The following is an 18,823-nucleotide window of genomic DNA, read 5'->3' on the forward strand; positions in this document are numbered from 1 at the left end:
GTCTGACTGGTGACTGTCTGTTCTTGTCCCCATGCTGCTGCTCTTTAGCTTGCCTGTCACACTTCCTCAGTGACAGCTGGGCATGCCAATCTGTCTCAGTCAAAACTCATCTCTTAGTGGGTTACAGACTAGACCGGGCCCTGCAGTCATGGTTGATCACAATGAGCTGCTGCTGGATTAGCCAGAGATGGCCTCCATCAGTCACAGTCATGCGTGTCAATCTGTCTGTCATGTCAGTTCCATTTCCTGCATGAAGAAACTCAGCTCCCTCCCCACCCCTCCCCATTTCCAGCCTTAGGTGCTGAGCTCCTTGGTCTGTTTTCAGAGCTCCCTATTCTAGCAGGACTCACCATCTTCTGAGACTTCAGGGCACTGAACTATGGGCACAGGAGCCGTAGATGGTAGCCCAGGAATCCCAGCTGATGGGTTGCATGTCCACCCAGATCAGGTTTCTCAACCTTGGTACTACTGAGATTCCGGGCTGGTTAATTCTTTGTTGTAGGGCTGCTGTCCTGTGTGTTGCAGGATGTTTAGCAGCATCCCTGGTCTCTACCCACTGTACGCTAGTAGCACCTCTCAGCTGTGACAACCAAAAATATCTCCAAACATTGCTAAATGTTCCTTGAGGGACAAAGTTACACATATGCGCACACACACACAGACAAGTTAAGAGTCACTGATCTAAATGAATCAGCCAGGTTATTCCTAAGCAGCTTGGAGGCTGACTCTGTATTTATGGGAGACAGAGACACAGATCCAGGGTGGGTGGGAACCCAATGTTTGCAAACCTTGTCCTATTCCAGGACCCCAGGTGTGACAGATAACTAAAGGAAACCTACAGGGAAAATTCAGGGAAGGATTCACAAAACTCCTGGAAGCAATTGCCTCTGACAATGGACAGGAGTCTGGAGAGAGTTGAAGAATTGCTTTTCACTGCATAGCATTTTGTAGCATTTAATGAATTACCTTTAAAAAGAAAAGACAGTATTTAGTGTTTGAAGTTATAGGGAAATGCTCAGGATTTAAGTTTTTAAAAGTATTTAGAATGGGGGACTTCCCTGGTGGTCCAGTGGTTAGAACTCCGGGCTTCCCCCGCAGGGGGCCCAGCTTCGATCCCTGGCTGGGGAACTAAGATCCCGCATGCCTTGCGTCACAGCCTCCCCACCAAAAAAGTGTTTAGAACAGCATGTAGAAGGTGACTTCAACTCTGAAAAAATACATATACATGAGAAAAGACTGGAAGAAAATGGACCAAAGAGTTAGCAGTGGTTCTTGCTTGTGAGATTTGGGGTAGTAAAGAAAGGTGGTTTGGGGTGAGTTGTCTGGTAGAATGAAAGCAAAGTGCTGGTACATGCACCTTAGGTAGCCCAAGGGACACATTTAGGTTTCACATGGATTATGGTTTTTAAATTTTAATATTTTTGCATTTACTTTTATGAAGACCTCCTTCCTTTGCCAAGTGATGCTAGTTTCTCATTTGTGGAAGTAATATAGTTTCCTTTTTAAATAATTTTTTTTTTTTTTTTACAGACAGTCAATTGAAAGAAAAATGATGTCAACGTCGGGACAGGTAGCATGTATGGGGATATGGCAACATTTGCTGTATACATTATCCATTCGGCTCCCATGAATGAAGATGTAGGAAAAGACCCCAATGGCGGTGCTCTTCTTTCAAGCGTGTCTCCACACACCAAGCCCCTCTGTGTCCTGGGTCCGCATGCCTACTCTTCCTGCTGCCTAGAATGCTCTCACCCACGTTCTTCACCTTACTCGATCTTTCTCTTCATTCAGCTCAAAAATCATGTCCTCAGGGAGGCCATAACTGGCCACCTTATTTAAAGTGGTCTCATTCAGTGACGATCCCCTTCCCTGATGCATTTCCTTCCTGGTGCTGACCACTCTGGAATCATCTCTGAGTGCTCGCCTGTTTTGTTATCAGTTTCCTCCACTAGCCTGTGAGCTCCTGGAGGTCAGGGGCTTTGTCTTATTTCTTGTTGTACGTGTAAAGCCAAAGCCAAGACCTGGACCACATTGGGATCTGCAAATATTTGAATGAAAGTGTTGTAGGTTGAATGAAAGTGTCCCAGTTGGGATCTCTCCACCCAGCTTTAGCCCTTCCCACAATGCCAACTTGTACTGGTAGCCTAGGTCAGAGACAGAGAGAGAGATGCCGAGGCAGTTTGTGGTTCAGCATCAAACACATTTATTTCACTTTTATTGAGTATACAAGAACAGAGAGCACACGCATACAGCACGGAGCACTGAGGTGGGGGAGCGCGGGGACAAGAGAGGAGAGAAGGGTGCGAGTAAAAAGGACCAGGACAGCATCGCAGTTGGTTGGGAAGGTGCTTTTGGAAAAAAAAAAATGTATATATTTAGAGTGATGTTGTTCATGCAATTTCAGGCCAGTCTTGGAATGTGCTTGCAGGATTCAAAAACTGAAACAGGTCTTGGCACTTCCTATACCCTCAGATGGAAAAGGTCCCAAGAAAGCAAAAGAAGGGAAAACAAAGATCTGCAGGCTGGCAGAGTGGCAAAAGGCCATGGAGAGCCTCTGCTTTATCCTCTTCGTTTTGCACGTGAGGAAACTGAGGCCCCGAAGCGGGAATGGGACTAGCTCAATGGCACGTGGTGAGTTAGGGGTTGAGCCAGGATGGCCACCCAGAACTCCTGACTGCCCTCCAGGACTTTTTCCACCATGCTACATGGTCTCCTGGGTGGAGAGGTGGCACAGAAAGGATGAGAAATGTAAAAAGGAAAAGTAGGTTGAAGACAGACAAGACAAACGTCTATATTCCCTATGAAGAGGAGGTTGGGGAGGAAACAGTGCCCTAGATTTCAGCTTTGCAGCTCCCCTCCTCCCTGCTGGCACTGCCTGCCTCTCGGCGGAAGGTCAGAACATCTGTGGGATGGAGAGCTCCACAAACCCTGGCTGGCCCACAAGCTAAGCCTGGTCACATCTTCCCTGCCCTAAAGCCACACACTTAGGGTCTAAAGGCAGGCACAGAACCCAGAACAAATATTCTCTCTCTGAGGTATGTCCTGTGCGCTCAGGACACCTGGTTCCTGCAAAGACAGGGATGCCTGAGCCCAATTCCAGGTGGCCTGGAGAGGGTGGAGCCACTCCAGCTCTTGGCCCAGAAACAGTGGGGGCTCTCAGGCTGAGGAGAACAGGAAGGAGGCTCTGTGGCTTCTCTCCCAGGACTGTAAAAAGAACCTGGTGCATTCAAAGTGTGCCTTCGCTCTCAGGGGGGAGTCGGAGTGGGCCACCAGCCTGCCCCAGAGGGGATGTGGCTGACTGTGCCACCTGAGCCCCAGGTGCGGGGCTCTCTCTGCCCTCTCTCCATCCCATTTCTGCCCACAGAGGCAAACACTGTTCTGGTTTCTTGTCCTGCCTCAGGTCAGCACCAGTTAAGCAGCTAAGCATGTGTGTCACTGGGGTAACTAATAAGCAAGCCAAGCCCCTCTCTGGGACATCCCTAGGCAATGTCTGATAATTGGAGAGAATTCGGAAGTGTTCTCAGAGGGGTTAGAGATGTAAGGCTGGCTCAGGGGTCTTCCCAGGTCCTCTGCTCCCCCCACGCTTTCTCCTTGAGCCTAATGACAGTGCCTGGCACAAGTAAGTACTCAATAAATATTTGTTGAGTGAATTTATCGCCTGCTTTAGAAGCAGGATGGGGGAAATGAAATGGGACTGAGAAATTAAAGGGCAGTGGGGAAAAACTCCCTCAGAAGGGGCCTCATTAAGCTCAGGGAAGCAGCTTGTGTCAGGAAAGCCTGGGAAAGCCCACGTGTGCCAGAGGGCAACGCCAAGCTTTTGATGGGGGTCTTCTCCAAGGGCTTCTGTGGTCTCAAGGCCATTTTTGGGACTCCGAGGGCACAGGCTCAGAGCGCAGACACCGACTGAAGGCGAGGTCTCTAAAGCCAGGGTCTTATACGTAGATCCTCCTCAGCTTACTCTGGGGCAGGCGAAGCCTTTGGGAGTGCGGTTTTGACCTATCAGGGCCTGCCCTGTGTTCAGTCTCTACCATGGCTGCTTTGGCCCAGGAAGCAGAGAATGAGTCAGACAGAATACAGGAGTGGTAAAGGAAAAGACTGGGCTGGGGATGTTCAGACAGCCAGGTGGAAGCCACCATCTTCCGCGGCAGGTGGGTATGTCACCTCCCTCGGGATGGGAGTTAGCTGTCACAATGCGGTCAGGAAAAGGCAAGACGTGGCAAAACAAAGAGAGACTGAGAAAGGAGGCAAGGCTCCTAGGGAGGCGGGGGCACTGAGCCGGGAGACCTGTGCAGCAGAATCCTAACTGTGGACCCCACGCCTGAGCACAAACCAGCCCCCGGTCGCTACTGCCCAGGGGGGAGAAGGCATCTTGAACCACACCCGTGTTGCTTCCTTCTTGCCAAAATCCCTGCCTCTCCACCTGGGGGCCCCGCCCCTCCCCACCCATCAATCAATTACAAACACCACACACTGTATTTCTACACTGAACCGGCTCCTACTGTGAGCGACCCACAGCCAGAGTCCGGGTCTCCTTGGCAAGGTCGGTTCGGTGAGATCTAGGAACCTTGGGATACATCAATCACAGTCAGATAATTATAATTTTAAAATGTCAGCTTCATACTTACCAGCACTGTTTATTTTAATATTTGTTTCCTGTTATATGTAATATACATAACTTAAAAGCACATCCATACAAATCTACGAGCTGCACCTTCATAATGAGAACCCATAACATACAATGTCTACTTCACCTCCTGTGGCTTGGTTTCACATTCTTGCTTTGCTTTGCTTGTTCTCGCTTCCAATGAGAGTCATCTGCAGTGGCCCTCAGCAGGACCAGGACACAGAAGGTGAGGCGGGGGTGGGGTGGGGGAGAGGCAGGAGGGAACCCAGACAGAAAATGACTGACAAGATGTGTGACAGTCGACGGGGAGGGGAGGCGGAAGAAAGGAAGGTGGATTTTGCAGCCCAGTGTCAAGACCCAAAAAATAAGAATCTAGTGCTCCTCCTCCTCCTTTCTGAGCAGGGAATTTTCTCTCTTTCTTGGAAAACGTTTGACAGGGCGTGTCTTGCTGCTGCAGCTTCTCTTGCTTGGCTGCAAAAGTGTTTTCCTTTGCATTTGAGTGGGCAACAGACGCAGGAGAAGAAGAAATGGAATGCTCGTCCACTGAATGGAACGTATAGAACCCGGGTCGCATTGTACTTCTACAATCAGCGTGGTCTGGCTTGCCTTGGTTGTTCCGCGGGGCTTCAAGGGGAGGTGGGACAGGCGTGGCAGGGGGTGTGGGGGGGCGGAGCAAGGGATTATTGTTATAATTTTTTTTTTCCTGAACAATCCTACCAATTCTTCAATTTGTCTGCACAGGAAATGTAGGCGTTCAGATGTTGGCCGTTGCTGTCGGCCGAATGCTCGGCCAGCCCCGGCAGCAGTGCAAGGACGTGATGTTTCCTGTATATATATCTATATCTATATATATCTATATATATATGCTTTTCCTTTCCCAGTCTCTCATCAGGGACAGTACGTCGCAGCTGGGACGTCGGTGTTGAGTTGGAGAATCCAGAATAAAGGCCCCTTCTTTACGGTTCTCTGGCTTGGGTTGGACCAGAAACGCCAGCAACTCTTCACAGAGGTCAGGATTCCTGAAGCCAGAGGCGTTGCGGGGAGGAGATGCCAAGGAAGGAGGAGGACAAGAAGAGTTAGTAACTTTTGTCACTCATCTTTAAATACATGGCAAGAGGTTGTTTTCCCTATCTTTACTGTGTGCCCTTTATTATGACTCAGGAAGATAGACTGACTTGTCCAAGGCCACACAGCTTGTAAGAAAGTGGCCACTGAGAACTGAAGCCACCTCTGTCTGACTCTCTGACTCCAAAGGCCATGCATGTTTGCTGGGTTGTTTCCAGGCAGGTGGTCTTTTACTTTGGCTGGAAAATTTGTCCAAGTTTCCTTGAACACTGAAAGCTAAGATTATACTCATTTCATTTTGTCTTCCTATCTGCTCTCAGTTCTAAGAAATGTTTAGTCGTGATTGCAGATCTTCTTTTTTTGTCTTTCCCTTCTGTTTGCCACTGCCTGCTGTGTCCTGGGGGTTAAACCCCAGAGAGGAGTGTTTAAGTAAAGAAACTGGAGTCTGGATTCTAACTCAGGTTTGACTCCAAAACTTAGTGGTTAAGGGGCATGGGCTCTGAAATCAGACAATCCTAGTTTCAAATCCCATTCCACGGTCTACTAGCTCTGTCATCTTGGGCAAGTTTCCTAACCTCTTTAGACCTTAGTTGCTCCCTCTGTAAAATGGGTCCCACCTCACGAAGTTGTAGGGAGGATTCAAGTAAATACCGGCTGTTCTTATTATTACTATTGTTGTTAACTTAACCACATACTATTTGATCTCATTGAGGACAAGGGCTGTGTTTTACTTATTGTTGTCTTTCCAGGGGCCAACACCATGACTGACACACAGCAACTACCCCAAACCACTTAACAAGTGGCATATTGTCCCTGTCCTTTGCCACTTACATATGGTCAGGTGCTAACGGAGCTGTAGAAATTTGATCCTTCTCAGCTCATTTGACAAATGGGAAAACTGAGGCCCAGAGGGTTCAATGACTTAGCAAGTTGGTGGCAGAAACGAAAACCCTAGGCTCCTGCTTTGGAATAGGTCATCCCCCACCCCCACCCCCCCATTTAATTTAAAATTTGAAAGTAAGAAAGCTCTGGGAAGCTGGCTGGGTGCTGCCCTCTTGCTGGCAATGTTTGGGAGACAGGTCTTGCCTGAAGGAGACGGGCCAGTGAACAAAGACGGAGCAGAAGCCACACATCTGGCCTGTGAGTTGCAGGGAGAGAAGAGAAGACTGTAAGATGGGCGTGATTTCACACTCACAGCAAGAACTTCAAGGAGGAAGAACTTCATAAAGAAATCTACTAGAGCAGGGACAGGTGTTCCTGGAGGATTCAGGGAGGGGAGAGAAGATGAAGACTGGCAAGATGGATGCCCACGTGGAAACAGGGCCTCGTGCACCAGGCTGGTGATAGAAGTTTAGGGTCTGACTTGCTCAGGGCTCTCATCAACCCCTCAACATGACAAAACTATTGGGACAAGGAAGCAGTTTCACACCGCCGAGCACCTTCTGTATGTGAGATACCACCTGGTACATCATTGCTATGGACTGAACGTTTATGTCCCCTGAAATTCACATGTTGAAGCCCTAACCCTCAAGGTGATGGTATATGGAAGCGGGGTCTTTAGAAGGCACTCATAAATAGGATGAGTGCCCTTATAAAAAGAGACGTGAGAGAGATAACTTCTCTCTCTGCTCTCCACCACGTGAGGACACAGAGGAGATGGCTGTCTGCAAACCAGAAGAGGGTCTCACCAGGAACCAGACTGGCCGGCACCTTGCCCTTGGACTTCCCAGACCCCATAACTGTGAGATATTAAGTGTGTGTTGTTTAAGCCACCCAGTCTACGGTGTTCTGTTATAGCAGCCTGAGAGGACTCTGACACTCATAGATGTTGTTTAATTATTACAGCAGCTCCAGTTTATAGATTAACTCCATTTTGTAGATTAGAAAACTGAGGCCCAGGCAGGTTCCTCTGGGCACACTTTCTGAGTCCAAAGCTAGTTGTGTTCTTTCTACTCCATTCTGCTACTTTCTGAGGATTTTTTCCTACAGTGCCGGCTTCACCTTAAGTTTCCTCATCGATTAATAAAGTGCCTGCCCAAAACTCAGTGTAAACATGATTCTGGGTTTGTGGGATATCTTCTAAAGCCCATAGACACTTCAGAAGGACCGGGGACATCTAAACAATACTGTATGATCATGTATTCTTCTGTTTATTACAGCAGAGTACAAATGGGCAGCATTTTGTTAGCTTACTTTATGTTAATAGTAATGATAGTCATAATTAACTCTTACTGAGCACTTACTATGTGCCAGGCACGGTGCTTACTACTGTAGATGTATGATCTCAGTAACCCTATGAGATAGATACTGTGAACAGTCAGCGTGGTCAGGAGATTAAGGCCATAAGGCAGCTTTGGAGTCTAACAGATGAGGTTTGCCTCTCTAACCAATTCTTTGTGTTCCCAGCTCCAAATCTGTGAGCAAATCGCCTAACATCTCAGAGCTTCAGTTCCCTTCTTTGTAAAATGAATGAGCAGGTGACAGTACTGTGCCTAGTGCACAGCCAGGTGCCTGGAAGAGTGTAAGGACTCCATAAGTTACCGCAATTGTTGCTATGTCATTGTCATTGTCAGTTGGCTGATGAGGAAACACAGGCCGAGAAGGTTCAATAGCTTGCGCAAAGTTGCGCAGCTAATAACGGTCAGGACCGAGACTCGAGTCAGGACTATCATCCCGGGTGCCAAGATGCATCCATCCATCAAGCCAACACTTTTCAAGTACTTTAAAAAAGAGTTTTCTAATTCAGAGAAGACCTCTCCCCCAGAATTAGTGAGTCTGACTATATTAAAAGTCAGAGGTGGTTCCTACTTGGCGATAACTAATGGGAAAGCAGGTGGGCAGAAAAGGCAAGGGAGAAACTTCTGTTTCTCCAGGACAACATAACAAGGTGACCTTTACAGAAGGATCCAAGAGAGAGAGAGAGGGTGTGTGGTGATGCGTGGGACAATGGCAGCAAAGAAAGGACTAAAAGAGGGGCGAGGAGGAGGGAATGAGACCTCAAAGGGAGCAGTGAGGTGGGCAGATGTGAAAGACTGCATGGGGTGGGCAGGACGTGGAGGCTGGGACGAGAGCTCCAAATGGCCAGGGAACGCGGGCAGGCAGGAGCCTGGGGGGCTGGCTGGGATGCCCCAGGAAAGACGAGGAGGAGTGAGACGGGGAATGGAGAAGATACGAGAAGCTAGGAAAGCAAACAAACAGCCAGAGGACTGTACATAACTGGAAGGGGGCTTGTCCATCTCTTCCTTTTGCAAATGAGGAAACTGAGACCCCAATGGCCACACAGCCAAGTCAGCAGGATGGCTGGGATTGGAGTCAGGTCCTGATTCCCAGCACAGAGTTCTTTGCATCAGTGGCTCCTACACCTGGCTGCACATGGACTTCCTAAGGACCAACGTATAAATAAAGATTCCCAGGTCCTGGCCCAGCACTTCTAAGTCAGACTTTATGGCAATAGTTTTCTAGTATCTGTGTTCCCCAGGTGATACTCCCAGCCCAGCACCAGCTTGGCAAGTGACCTACACTCTACCACTCTGAGATCTGGGGGACAAAAAGCAACAATAACTGGGCAACTGAGAGGACAGGAGTGACAATTTACTTGAAAGTCTGAGGAAGGCTGGGAGGCAGGCTCTGCCCGTGATCAATTTATACATCTTCTAGACCAGCGCTGTCCAATAGAAATGAAGCCACAGACGGAATTCAAAATTTTTTAGATAATAGATTTTCTAGACAGTATTTTCTAAATTTTCTAGTATTTCTGGTTTTCTAAAATTTTCCAGCTATATAGAAAATTTTAATTTCTAAATTAAAATTCAAATGTTTTAATTTACATGAAAAAGAGTAAAAAGAAACAGGTGAGATTAATTTTAATAATGTGTTTTACTTAACCCAATATATCCAAACATTATCATTTAACATGTAATCGATATAAAAATTATTGAGCTATTTTATACTCCTTTTTCCATACATAATCTTCAAAATCCGGCACCTATTTTACCTTCAAGGTACATCTCATTTCAGATTAGCCAATTTCAAGTGCTCAACAGCCATGTACGGCTAGTGGCTCCTACACTGCACAGCACAGAAAATTATTTCCATCACTGCAGGAAGTTCAGTGCTTTTCCTTCTGACACGAAGCGGGTGGTAATCAAAGGATGAGAAAGAAACATTCTGTATCTTTCTAGAAAACACTGGGTTTCTTCATCAGGGAAGAGGACAAAAGGGAGGCCTGCTGTTTGTGGGGGACTTTGAAATGCATTTATTTTTCATTGAGGTATACGGTGTGAAGTAAGTAAAGTATACAAATCTAAGTGTGGAGCTTGACCCATTTTTACATATATACACACCCATGCAACCCCCCCAGTTCAAGACGCTGACATTTCCAGCACCCTAGAAGTTCCCTTTGTGGCTCTTCCCTGTCAATGCCACATCCCAGAAGGAACCGATATTCAGACTTTGATCATCGCTGATTAGTTTGGCCTGTTTTTGAACTTCCTATGAATGGACTCACATTGTATGTACTTTTTGTGTTTGACTTATTTCACTCAATTCAATGTCTGTGAGATTTTGTTATTATTGGTCTGACAAAATTCAGTAAATTTCTACAGGGGCCAGAACCCTTCCCCCAGCTTCCCCCAATTTCAGCTGCTAAAAGACCTCTCTGCTCCAGCACCATCTCATTCCTCTTATTCACGAAGGCACTGATAGCCCAAAAGGAAAGAGTAAGGATTGGGGTCCCTAAGATTCTCGCCCCAGGTGGCCTGAGAAGGGTTTCCAATCTAGCAAGACAGATGGGATCAAGGGCTCTGGCCATCATATTCCTCCTTGGCATCAACTATACTTTAATTAAAAAAATTGAAAAATAAAATAAAATTGGCACAACATTGTAAATCAACTATACTTCAATTAAAAAAAAAAAAAACTTCCTCCCTGGCAACGTCCAGTGACCAGTGATGGAGACAGAGAGTCAGAGACAGGAATGTGGCCCTGGGCCTGGCAGGACTTTTTCTGACTTCCAGCTTACAGGCAATGGCCAGTGAGGGTACGCTTGTCTCTGTCTGTCCCACCTCAGTACCCACTGTCAATCCTCTCTCCCCTTTTCTGACCACTTCTGGATTTACTTTTCTGGGTCTGGAGCCTGAAACCCCAAAGAAACCAAGGAACCAGACTTCCTTCCCCTCTGCACTCTGATTCGTCGTATCTGAGGGAGCTACCTCTCCACTTGGAGCCCCGAACCAGGAAGGTTGGGGAGGTCAGAGCTGTGCTGGGGACCAAGCCTCTTGGTGGGTCCTCAAATGGAAATGCCCCTCGGAGGACCTCGTTCTCTCCTCCGTCTCACGGCTGCTGAGCCCCACGAGCCTCACCTGTGGCTTCTTGTCCCTCTCCTCTGGGGATGGGTCTGTTTCTCTGTATACGACAGCTTTGGTTACCAGCATGTCAGGATGCTGCAGTTTGGCCTCCTTGATGGCCAAAGCCAGGGCCTGGAGGAAAACAACGGCAAAGTGAGGAGTCAGAGCATGTGGAATACGGGAGAGGCCATGGAGACCAACAAGCCCCTCCAGCGCACAGCTGAGGACCAGGAGTTAAGGGGAGAGGCCACAGCTCAGGTCTTCTGGCTCCTTCTGACTCCCACTCAGTGCCCCTTCCTTGAGGGCTTCTCCTCTGGACAGGGTCAGTAGGAAGTGGACATCTCTGCTCACAAATGCAGCCATCCATGGGTAAACCAATACGGGAGGGCCTGGGGCCTGGGCAGTGCCACTGGGAGCCATGCTCCCCATCCCCATACCTGGTCTTGATCGACATCTTCGTCCCCGGTGATGATGATCCGCTTCTCGATCCTCGTCTCAGAAAATCCTCCTTTCACAGTCTGCAGAGGGAGAGGGAGGTGAGGTCAGCCTTGGGTCCTGCTGGGGCAGCAGCCTCGACAGGGGACCGGTCCAAAGCATCCCTCAAGGGCAAGGCTGGAACCAGCAGTCGCCTTCTCTCCTAGCTCCCTTGGTTTTTTCCTTTTTCTGGTTTTGGGACTTCAGACTGCACATCTTGCCTGGCTGCCGCCACTCCCCCAACTACCAAGCTGTCCCCTCTAGCTCTTCCAAGCCTGGTTCAAATGCTGTCACCCTGACCCTGGTGAGCGATCCTTCCTCCTTCCTGCCTCAGTACTCCCTGAGCGGCAAGTTCGTATCTCTCATGGTTCTGGGCCTCTCTGCCTTGTACTGACGTTGTGTGTGTGACCTGGCCTTGCTCACTAGGCTGGGGCTCATGAGGGCAGGGGCTGTGCTTTGTTCATCTCTGGATCCCCTCCTCCCCCACTCCCCTGTCCAACCTGACCAGGGCAGGTGCTAAATGCGGATTTGTTGAATGAACACATGAATGAAATGTGAATGGTGACAAGGTTCTACTTTAAATGACTTCAAACAATACTAGAAAACTGCATTGATGATGCTTATACATATGCTTAAAACCGCCACTGTTTTCTGAAGGGGTGGGGTTCGGGTGCAAGTTTAGAAGTAGAAGATGGGGCAGGACCTACTTGCTTGGCATATTAAAGGCGGGTGGTGGCTAAGGGAAACCCCAGCTGGGGTCTGGAGTGGACAGAAATAAGAGGGGGGCTCCCAGTTGGCAGGGCTAGGAGGGACTTTGGGAAGAAGAGTTATCTGAGCTGTATGCAGTGGGGTGTGTGATGGAACACCTTCCCATAAAGCTTTCAGTGAAGTCATCATTGCTCACTGATGCTTTTGGTAGGAGTGGGTGCTTTCTGGGGACCGTGCTGCATGGGAGTGGGCAGGGCTGGGTCAGTCTGTGCTCATCAAGGGCCAGCGCTGCCTACCAGACTCCTCCTTTGATGCTTGCGCAAAACCTCCAACTCATCCTGGCTCCCTGGCCTCTCTCCTCCAGGCCTCCATCCCTGCCCTGGGCTCTGGCCACTCAGGCATGGACATGCTGGCCAGCCTGTCCTCAGCCCTCTGTCCTCATGGGCTAAGTCATGGCTGTCTCACCAGGAATGTCTCCCTTCTTTGGCCCTGCCTCTTCTTCCCCGCACCCTGCGCCAGGCCCTCCATCCCTAGTCTCTCCATAACTCTCTCTCTTCTTCCTCCCATCTGCCTGCACATCCTGGTGGACCTAATCTCCTCTCCTTAAACCCCTTTTCACTGGGTCACTCCCCATCTTGAAAACCTTGATGGCTTTCCAGTGGCTCTCAGACTCAGACCCTCTGTTGTCACATTTGTCCTGGGATTTGTCTTTTGTCTCTATTCTGCTTCCCCTACCTCCAGTCCAACCTAATTTCCCAGTTACGTCCCCTACGTGCTGCTTCTTCCTGACAGAGACCGCTTCTCCTGTTTCCCCGTGTGCATTGCTTGCAGCTCCTCCAGCAGCCCTCAGCCCAGAGGCCAGCATGAGGTTGATGCTCGCTAACATTTGCTCAGTGAATGAATAAGCAAACACACAGTTTCTGTTCCCATCTTCCCTGTGGCTTAGAACGTCTGCATCCTCCCTCACGAGTCCGCCCTGGCTTCCCAAGACCCTATACAAACCCCATTTTTTCCAGAAGACCCTTCCTCATTCTTTGAGCCTTCCTTCAATCGCCCCCCTCTAAATCCCTCCAGCACTTAGGATCTATAAGGCGCAAACGCCACGGTTCACAATTTCTTCCAAGGAGATGGTCTCATCCCCCCAGCCTGGCTGTCAACACTGAAGGGCAGGTGGGCCCTAGGACGACCCTTATCACAGAACAAAGCTCACAGCATTCCAGAAACTGGGAACGCCGCAGGTCTTCTCTGTCCACGTTACAAGGCAGAGCCATGGCAATGACCTTCCCGAGCCCCACAGCCAGGCTGGGGGCATACGACATCCTGCTGCTACTCACTTTGGTAACATGGGTGGTGGTGGAGGTGGAGAGGGTTTCCGCGGTGGCGCCGTAGGTGCTGGTGAGGACATCTTTCCCGATGATCTGCAGAATATAACCACCCCCCACCCGGGGCTCAGGTGAGGACACTGGACTCTGCAGGACGGGGGCGGGGGTGGGGTAAACCAAGTGAGGAGTCGGGGTGGGGGGGGTCCCATGAAGGTGAAGTTTGGAAGCCAAGATGCTTGGAGCCACTGAGTCTAAGAACTCAGGAATACTGGAATCTTCAGAATGCTAGACCCATGAAATCCTCAAACCTTGGAATCTAAGATTCCTAGGAGCTGAGATTCCTGAGGTCCAGAATCCTAACAAGACCCTAGAATTTAAGAATCCTGGCATCTTAGAAGAATGAACAGAGGGATCCAAGGTGGAAACAGAGCCCTCCCAATCCCCCACCCTGTCAGGGCTGGAAATGTGCTCTCTCTGGGACTAAATGATGAAAACAACAGATTTGGAGAACACAGGAGCTGCAAGAGACCTCACAGTGACAGACTTGGGCGATTGAGGCAGCCACCAACAGAGCTGGGTCCAGAATCCAAGCTTCTGGACTCCCAGTCCATTGCTCCTCCTGGTCAGTAAGGAGAGCAGATGCAAAACAGCTGTCACATCCCAGGCACCACCAATGGATGAGACTCTGGTGGGGACCAGGGAGCCCTGTGGGCATCTGAATGTGATGCCATTTCCTGGTGCTGCACTTAAAGGGGCAGCCTCCCATGCTCTACGCCATACTTGCTGCAGGCCACCTGTGGACCCGCGTCCACATTCTCTGCCTGGAGTCCCCTAGCCTGGGCTGGCCCTGCCCACTTACCGGAGAAAGAGAACGGATTTCCGTGGCCACCGTCTGTGGGCCTGGGATCATGGCAGCTGCCCCCTTCCCGGACTTGAGACTGTTCTCCTGGGGAAACAATAGTGCTCAGAGGGCCAGGTCTCAGGTGGGCGGGCCCTCAGGATGGCTGGAGCACGTGGCCATGCAGCTCTCACGGCCACAAGGTTGAATAGTGACGTCAGAAGCAGAGAGCTGAAGGCATCGTTCAGTCCAGTCTGCTCTTGTTCATCCCTCGCTCGCTCGCTCACACACATGCTTACACACTTACCCACTCATTTAACAAACATTTACTGAGTGCCTGGCGTTAGGGACACTGTGGTGAACAAGACGCGGTGTTGCCCCCTGGAAGCACTAACAAAGGAGTCGAGACATCCAGGTTCTGGTCCTGGCCCTGCCACATTCCAGCCACGTGACCCAGACGGAGCCACTTCCGCTCTCCGGGCCTCATGGATTCACCTACATAAAGGAACCCCTGTAGTGTGTGTTCATCAGTGATAACAAATGTCCCATCCTGGTAGGGGTGTTGATAATGGGTTGGTGGTGGGGGCTGTGTGTGTGCCGGGGCAGGGGGTCTACAGGAAATCTCTGTACCTTCCTCTCAATTTTGCTGCGAACTGAAAACTGCTCTCAAAAAATAAAGTCTTAAGAAAGTTTTTAAAAAGGGGACCCCTGTCCCACTCTCACAGAGACATTATGAAGATAACAGAGGAGAAAGGGCTTTGCAAACGGAAATCTGTCAGGTAAATATAGGAGTACAGGCTGGCTACTAAGAACATACTAACTACTGTTTTCTGAGTACTCGCTATGTGCTAGGTATTGTGTTAAGGATGCATGATCTCATTTAAGCCTCTGAACAACCACAGGAAATTGTTTTAGTATTCCTGTTTTATAGTTGAGAAACTGGAAGGTCAGGGCATGTTAAGTGGCTTGTACAAGCCCCCCTGAAAGTGAGTGATAGAGCCTGGATTTAGACCCAGGTTGGTCAGACTCCAAATTCAACGCACTCCTTCTGCCATGCCACTCTGCCCTTGGAACACTTGCCCTTGAGCTAGCTCTCCTGGTCCTACCTTGGAGTCTAACTGCTAGATACTCCTGGAATTGGCCCCAGACTTACTGGCCCACATCTGGAAGGGGCCCAGCTGCCGGCCTCTACCTCCTACTTCCTGCCCCATCTCAGGGCTCAGCCTTGTCTGTCCAGGGGCCCAGAAGCTGTGTCCATTCTGCAGCTCCCCAGTGGGCTGCAGGGTACTAGATCTGGACCTCTGCCTGCCAGGGGACGGGTGAGGACAGAAGCCCTCTGTCTTCGCCCCGCCTTTCCCCGAGGCCTGCCTCCAGCTGAGGCTGTCGGTGACCTGTTTACCTGGCATTCCATCTACAAGGCACTTACTTTCTCAGAGGCAGTCCCAGAATGTGGCCCAGCAGCAGGCCTTAAAAGGTCAGCCTTCTGGTCTCAATGCTTCCTTTCTCCCAGGGTAGGAAACAGCCACTAGCCCCTTTGAATCCTATTGTCCCTCCAGGCCCTTCTCCCCTCAAGCTTCTTCTTCTCCCATTGACCCCTCTTTCCCGGAAAAGCCTCACCTCCACCTTCACACTGATGGGGACACAGGTCATTCCAAGGCACCACAAGGTGCCAGCTGCTCCGCCTGCCTCTCCTGTATCTTCAGCCAGTCCCCTCTCCCGCCTCTAGGAGGCGCGGCCCCTCTTCGTGGCTAAGGTGACACCGCCATCTCCGCCCCCGGCCCTTCCTCCGGCGGACTCCGGGCTCTCCTCCTCACCGCCTCTCTCTGGGCCGCCTCAGCCACTCAAGGCTTCCACTGCCTCATCGAGGCCACTGTCCCCTCTCGCTTTATCTGTAGCTCAGATCTTTCTTGAGCCCTAGACTTGAAAACCAATGTCTCCTAGACACTTTCCCCTGGAAACGTCCCACAGGCGCCTCAGACTCATCAGACCCAGAATGGAATTCGCTGCCTCCCACCCCCGACACACACTTGCCGCTAAAGAGCACCCCGCCCCCCCCCCCCGCCGTGCTCCTTGTTCCTATTAGTGCTTCTCAGACTTGAGGGGTGTCACCTGGAGGGCTTGTGAAAACAGAGACCCCTGGGCCCCGCCCCGGAGCTTTTGAGTCAATAGGTCTGGGGCGGGGCCTGGGAATTTCCTCTCTAACAGGTTCCCAGGGCCGCGCTCGCTCGGAGACCAGCGGGGCTGGTGAGCGGCGTCGCGGCCCGTCTTTCCTCCTATCACCTGAACGTTCTACCAGTGACCCAATCCTGTACTTTCCTCCCTCCAAGCACCCTCAACCCTGACCTCCTGGTCAGCCTCCAACTCCTCGCACCCTGGCCCTGCCCCCGCCCCTAAACTAGTTCCCTGCCTGCTCTTCCGGTCTCTCCCAGTAGAATGTGGGCTCAGAGATGCTGTCTGTCTCCCGCAGAGCTGGATTCACAGCGCCTGGCACAGTACTTCACACATCGTGGGTGTTCAATAAATATTTGCTGAAGGAAGGAAGGAGGGAGGGAAGGAGGGAGGAGGGGAAGGAAGGAAGGAGAATAAAAAAAGGGACCCACGCCCCCAAGGGAAGGAATTTTTTGCTCCAGGCATGTTCCACACGGGCTGCTAGAGTAATCTTTCTAAAACACAGAAACACATATCTGATGACATCATGCCCCTACTTAAAAAGTCGAAGTGATTCTCCATGGTCTCCAGGATGAAGTTGGAACTTCATACATGGCATTCGAGGCCCTTCAAGCCCTGGCCCAGCCTTCCTTCCCAGCCTCTTCTCCCCCTGCTCCCCCTCCACACACTTGACATCTTGCCTCACTGACCACTTCCTTTCCCTAAATGCTATGCTCCTTCACATCCTTGCCTTTACATCCGCTGTTCCCACAGCCTAGGAGACCTCCTCCCGTGACTGCACCCTAATTTATCCTTCAAGAATAGCTCAGATGTCACCGCCTAGATAAAGCCTTCCCCAGCTCCTACAGTGTCACTCCACACCCTATGCCCCCTAGGAAAGGCAGGAAAAAATAACGGCCGCTCACATTTACAAACCACTTGTAATGTGCCAGGCACTCTTTGGAGGGCTTTGCATAGATTACCTTAGTTTAGCCTCACATCAACCCTTTGGGGGATATGCTATTATTTCCCCTCACCCCATTTTCCAGAAGTGGAAACTGAGGTCTGGAAAGGTTTGGGTAACTTGCCCAAGGTCATCCAACCAGGAAGTGGGAGAGCTGGACCTTGTTCACCACTGTGTGCCCAGGACCTAAACACAAAGGCACAGCCCATTAGATGTGCCTGTGATTATTATTTCGATGAATGAGTTCTAACAGGCAGTATCTTTTCTTCAACTCCCCATACTGGGCAGAGTAGAGATTAAGAAATGTTTTTAGAACAAATGAATGGATGGATGGATGGATGAGTAAATGAATGATATGACTGCCTGCTCACCATGGTACGAATTTACATTTAGCCCGATAAGCATCCTGATGCCACGTGGTGAAGGGGTGAGGGGAGAGGAGGAACTGAGTGACCAGGAGAGAGTGTGCAAGCTGGTAACTGGTTTGGGCTTATTTCTCTTAAAATCTTTGTTTACTCAAAACCTTCCTGCCGGGTAGTCTAAATTAATGTAATTTTCTTCCTATGTGCATATCAGGGGTTTGGCAAGAGAAAGCATTTGAAAACAACCTCCCACAGCTCAAGACAGATCTGGTCCAGGCACTGATACCTGCTCGGCCCCAGCCCCAGCCCCAGCCCCACGCAGCCACTGTTCACAACGGTCAGGATGAGGGAGCAGAGTGGTTGAGGTGGACAGTGGGGCTTCCAGAATCAGAATGCCTGGGTTTGACCTGGCTCTACCACGTATTGGTTGTGTGACCTTGGGTAAGTCACTGTACCTCTCTGAACTTCATTTTCCTCATCTGTAAAGGGTGGGAAAAAAGAGCATCCACTTCACAGCTCTGGTTTTACCCCATGAGCGCACTGCATGGTATCATAACCTGTGGCTGAATGCTAGCTGTGCTGTGTCATCATTTGAAGAATCTGATGTTACTGAACTCTCTTAAGAGCCCGTGAACCAGGCAGAATGGGGAGTACTCCCATTTTACAGATGAGGACACCTAAAGACCTTCCTTCATGGGTCAGGAAGCAAATAGGTAGCAGAACCACAGGGTCCCTCAGGACACAGTCCCAAATCCTGAGCCATGGCTGCCAGGAGGATGGACCTCACTCAGGGAGGACTTTCAGGCACAATCCTCCTGTGTTGCCGACAGTCAGTTAATCAAATAGTACCATCCTCTCTTTATCCCTGCCGTAGCTGAGATGGTCCAGATGACTGAGACTCAGGGATGCCACCTCCTACATTATTCAATTTGCAAAACAGGTCTGACTGGATGTCCTGTGGCCAGTCAATAAA

The 18,823-nt window shown here is 50.1% G+C and overlaps 1 protein-coding gene across 9 annotated transcripts in view; it reads right to left on the reverse strand.

Moving 5' to 3' along the window:
• Window positions 1-2,179: 2,179 nt before the first annotated feature.
• Window positions 2,180-18,823, reverse strand: part of EPB41L1 (erythrocyte membrane protein band 4.1 like 1) — a 91,376-nt gene continuing 74,732 nt past the window's right edge. For all 9 annotated transcript variants that reach the window (XM_061210160.1, XM_061210163.1, XM_061210164.1 and 6 more), the window contains 5 exons: window positions 14,398-14,484; window positions 13,551-13,634; window positions 11,472-11,552; window positions 11,050-11,166; window positions 2,180-5,643 (listed from right to left, as the gene is read on the reverse strand). In XM_061210160.1, coding sequence (XP_061066143.1) covers window positions 5,635-5,643; window positions 11,050-11,166; window positions 11,472-11,552; window positions 13,551-13,634; window positions 14,398-14,484 — 378 coding nt within the window. In that variant the 3' untranslated portion in view covers window positions 2,180-5,634. The remainder of the gene's footprint in view (window positions 5,644-11,049; window positions 11,167-11,471; window positions 11,553-13,550; window positions 13,635-14,397; window positions 14,485-18,823) is intronic.

This window comes from Eubalaena glacialis, chromosome 13 (assembly GCF_028564815.1).
Source record: "Eubalaena glacialis isolate mEubGla1 chromosome 13, mEubGla1.1.hap2.+ XY, whole genome shotgun sequence".
Lineage (NCBI taxonomy): Eukaryota > Metazoa > Chordata > Mammalia > Artiodactyla > Balaenidae > Eubalaena > Eubalaena glacialis.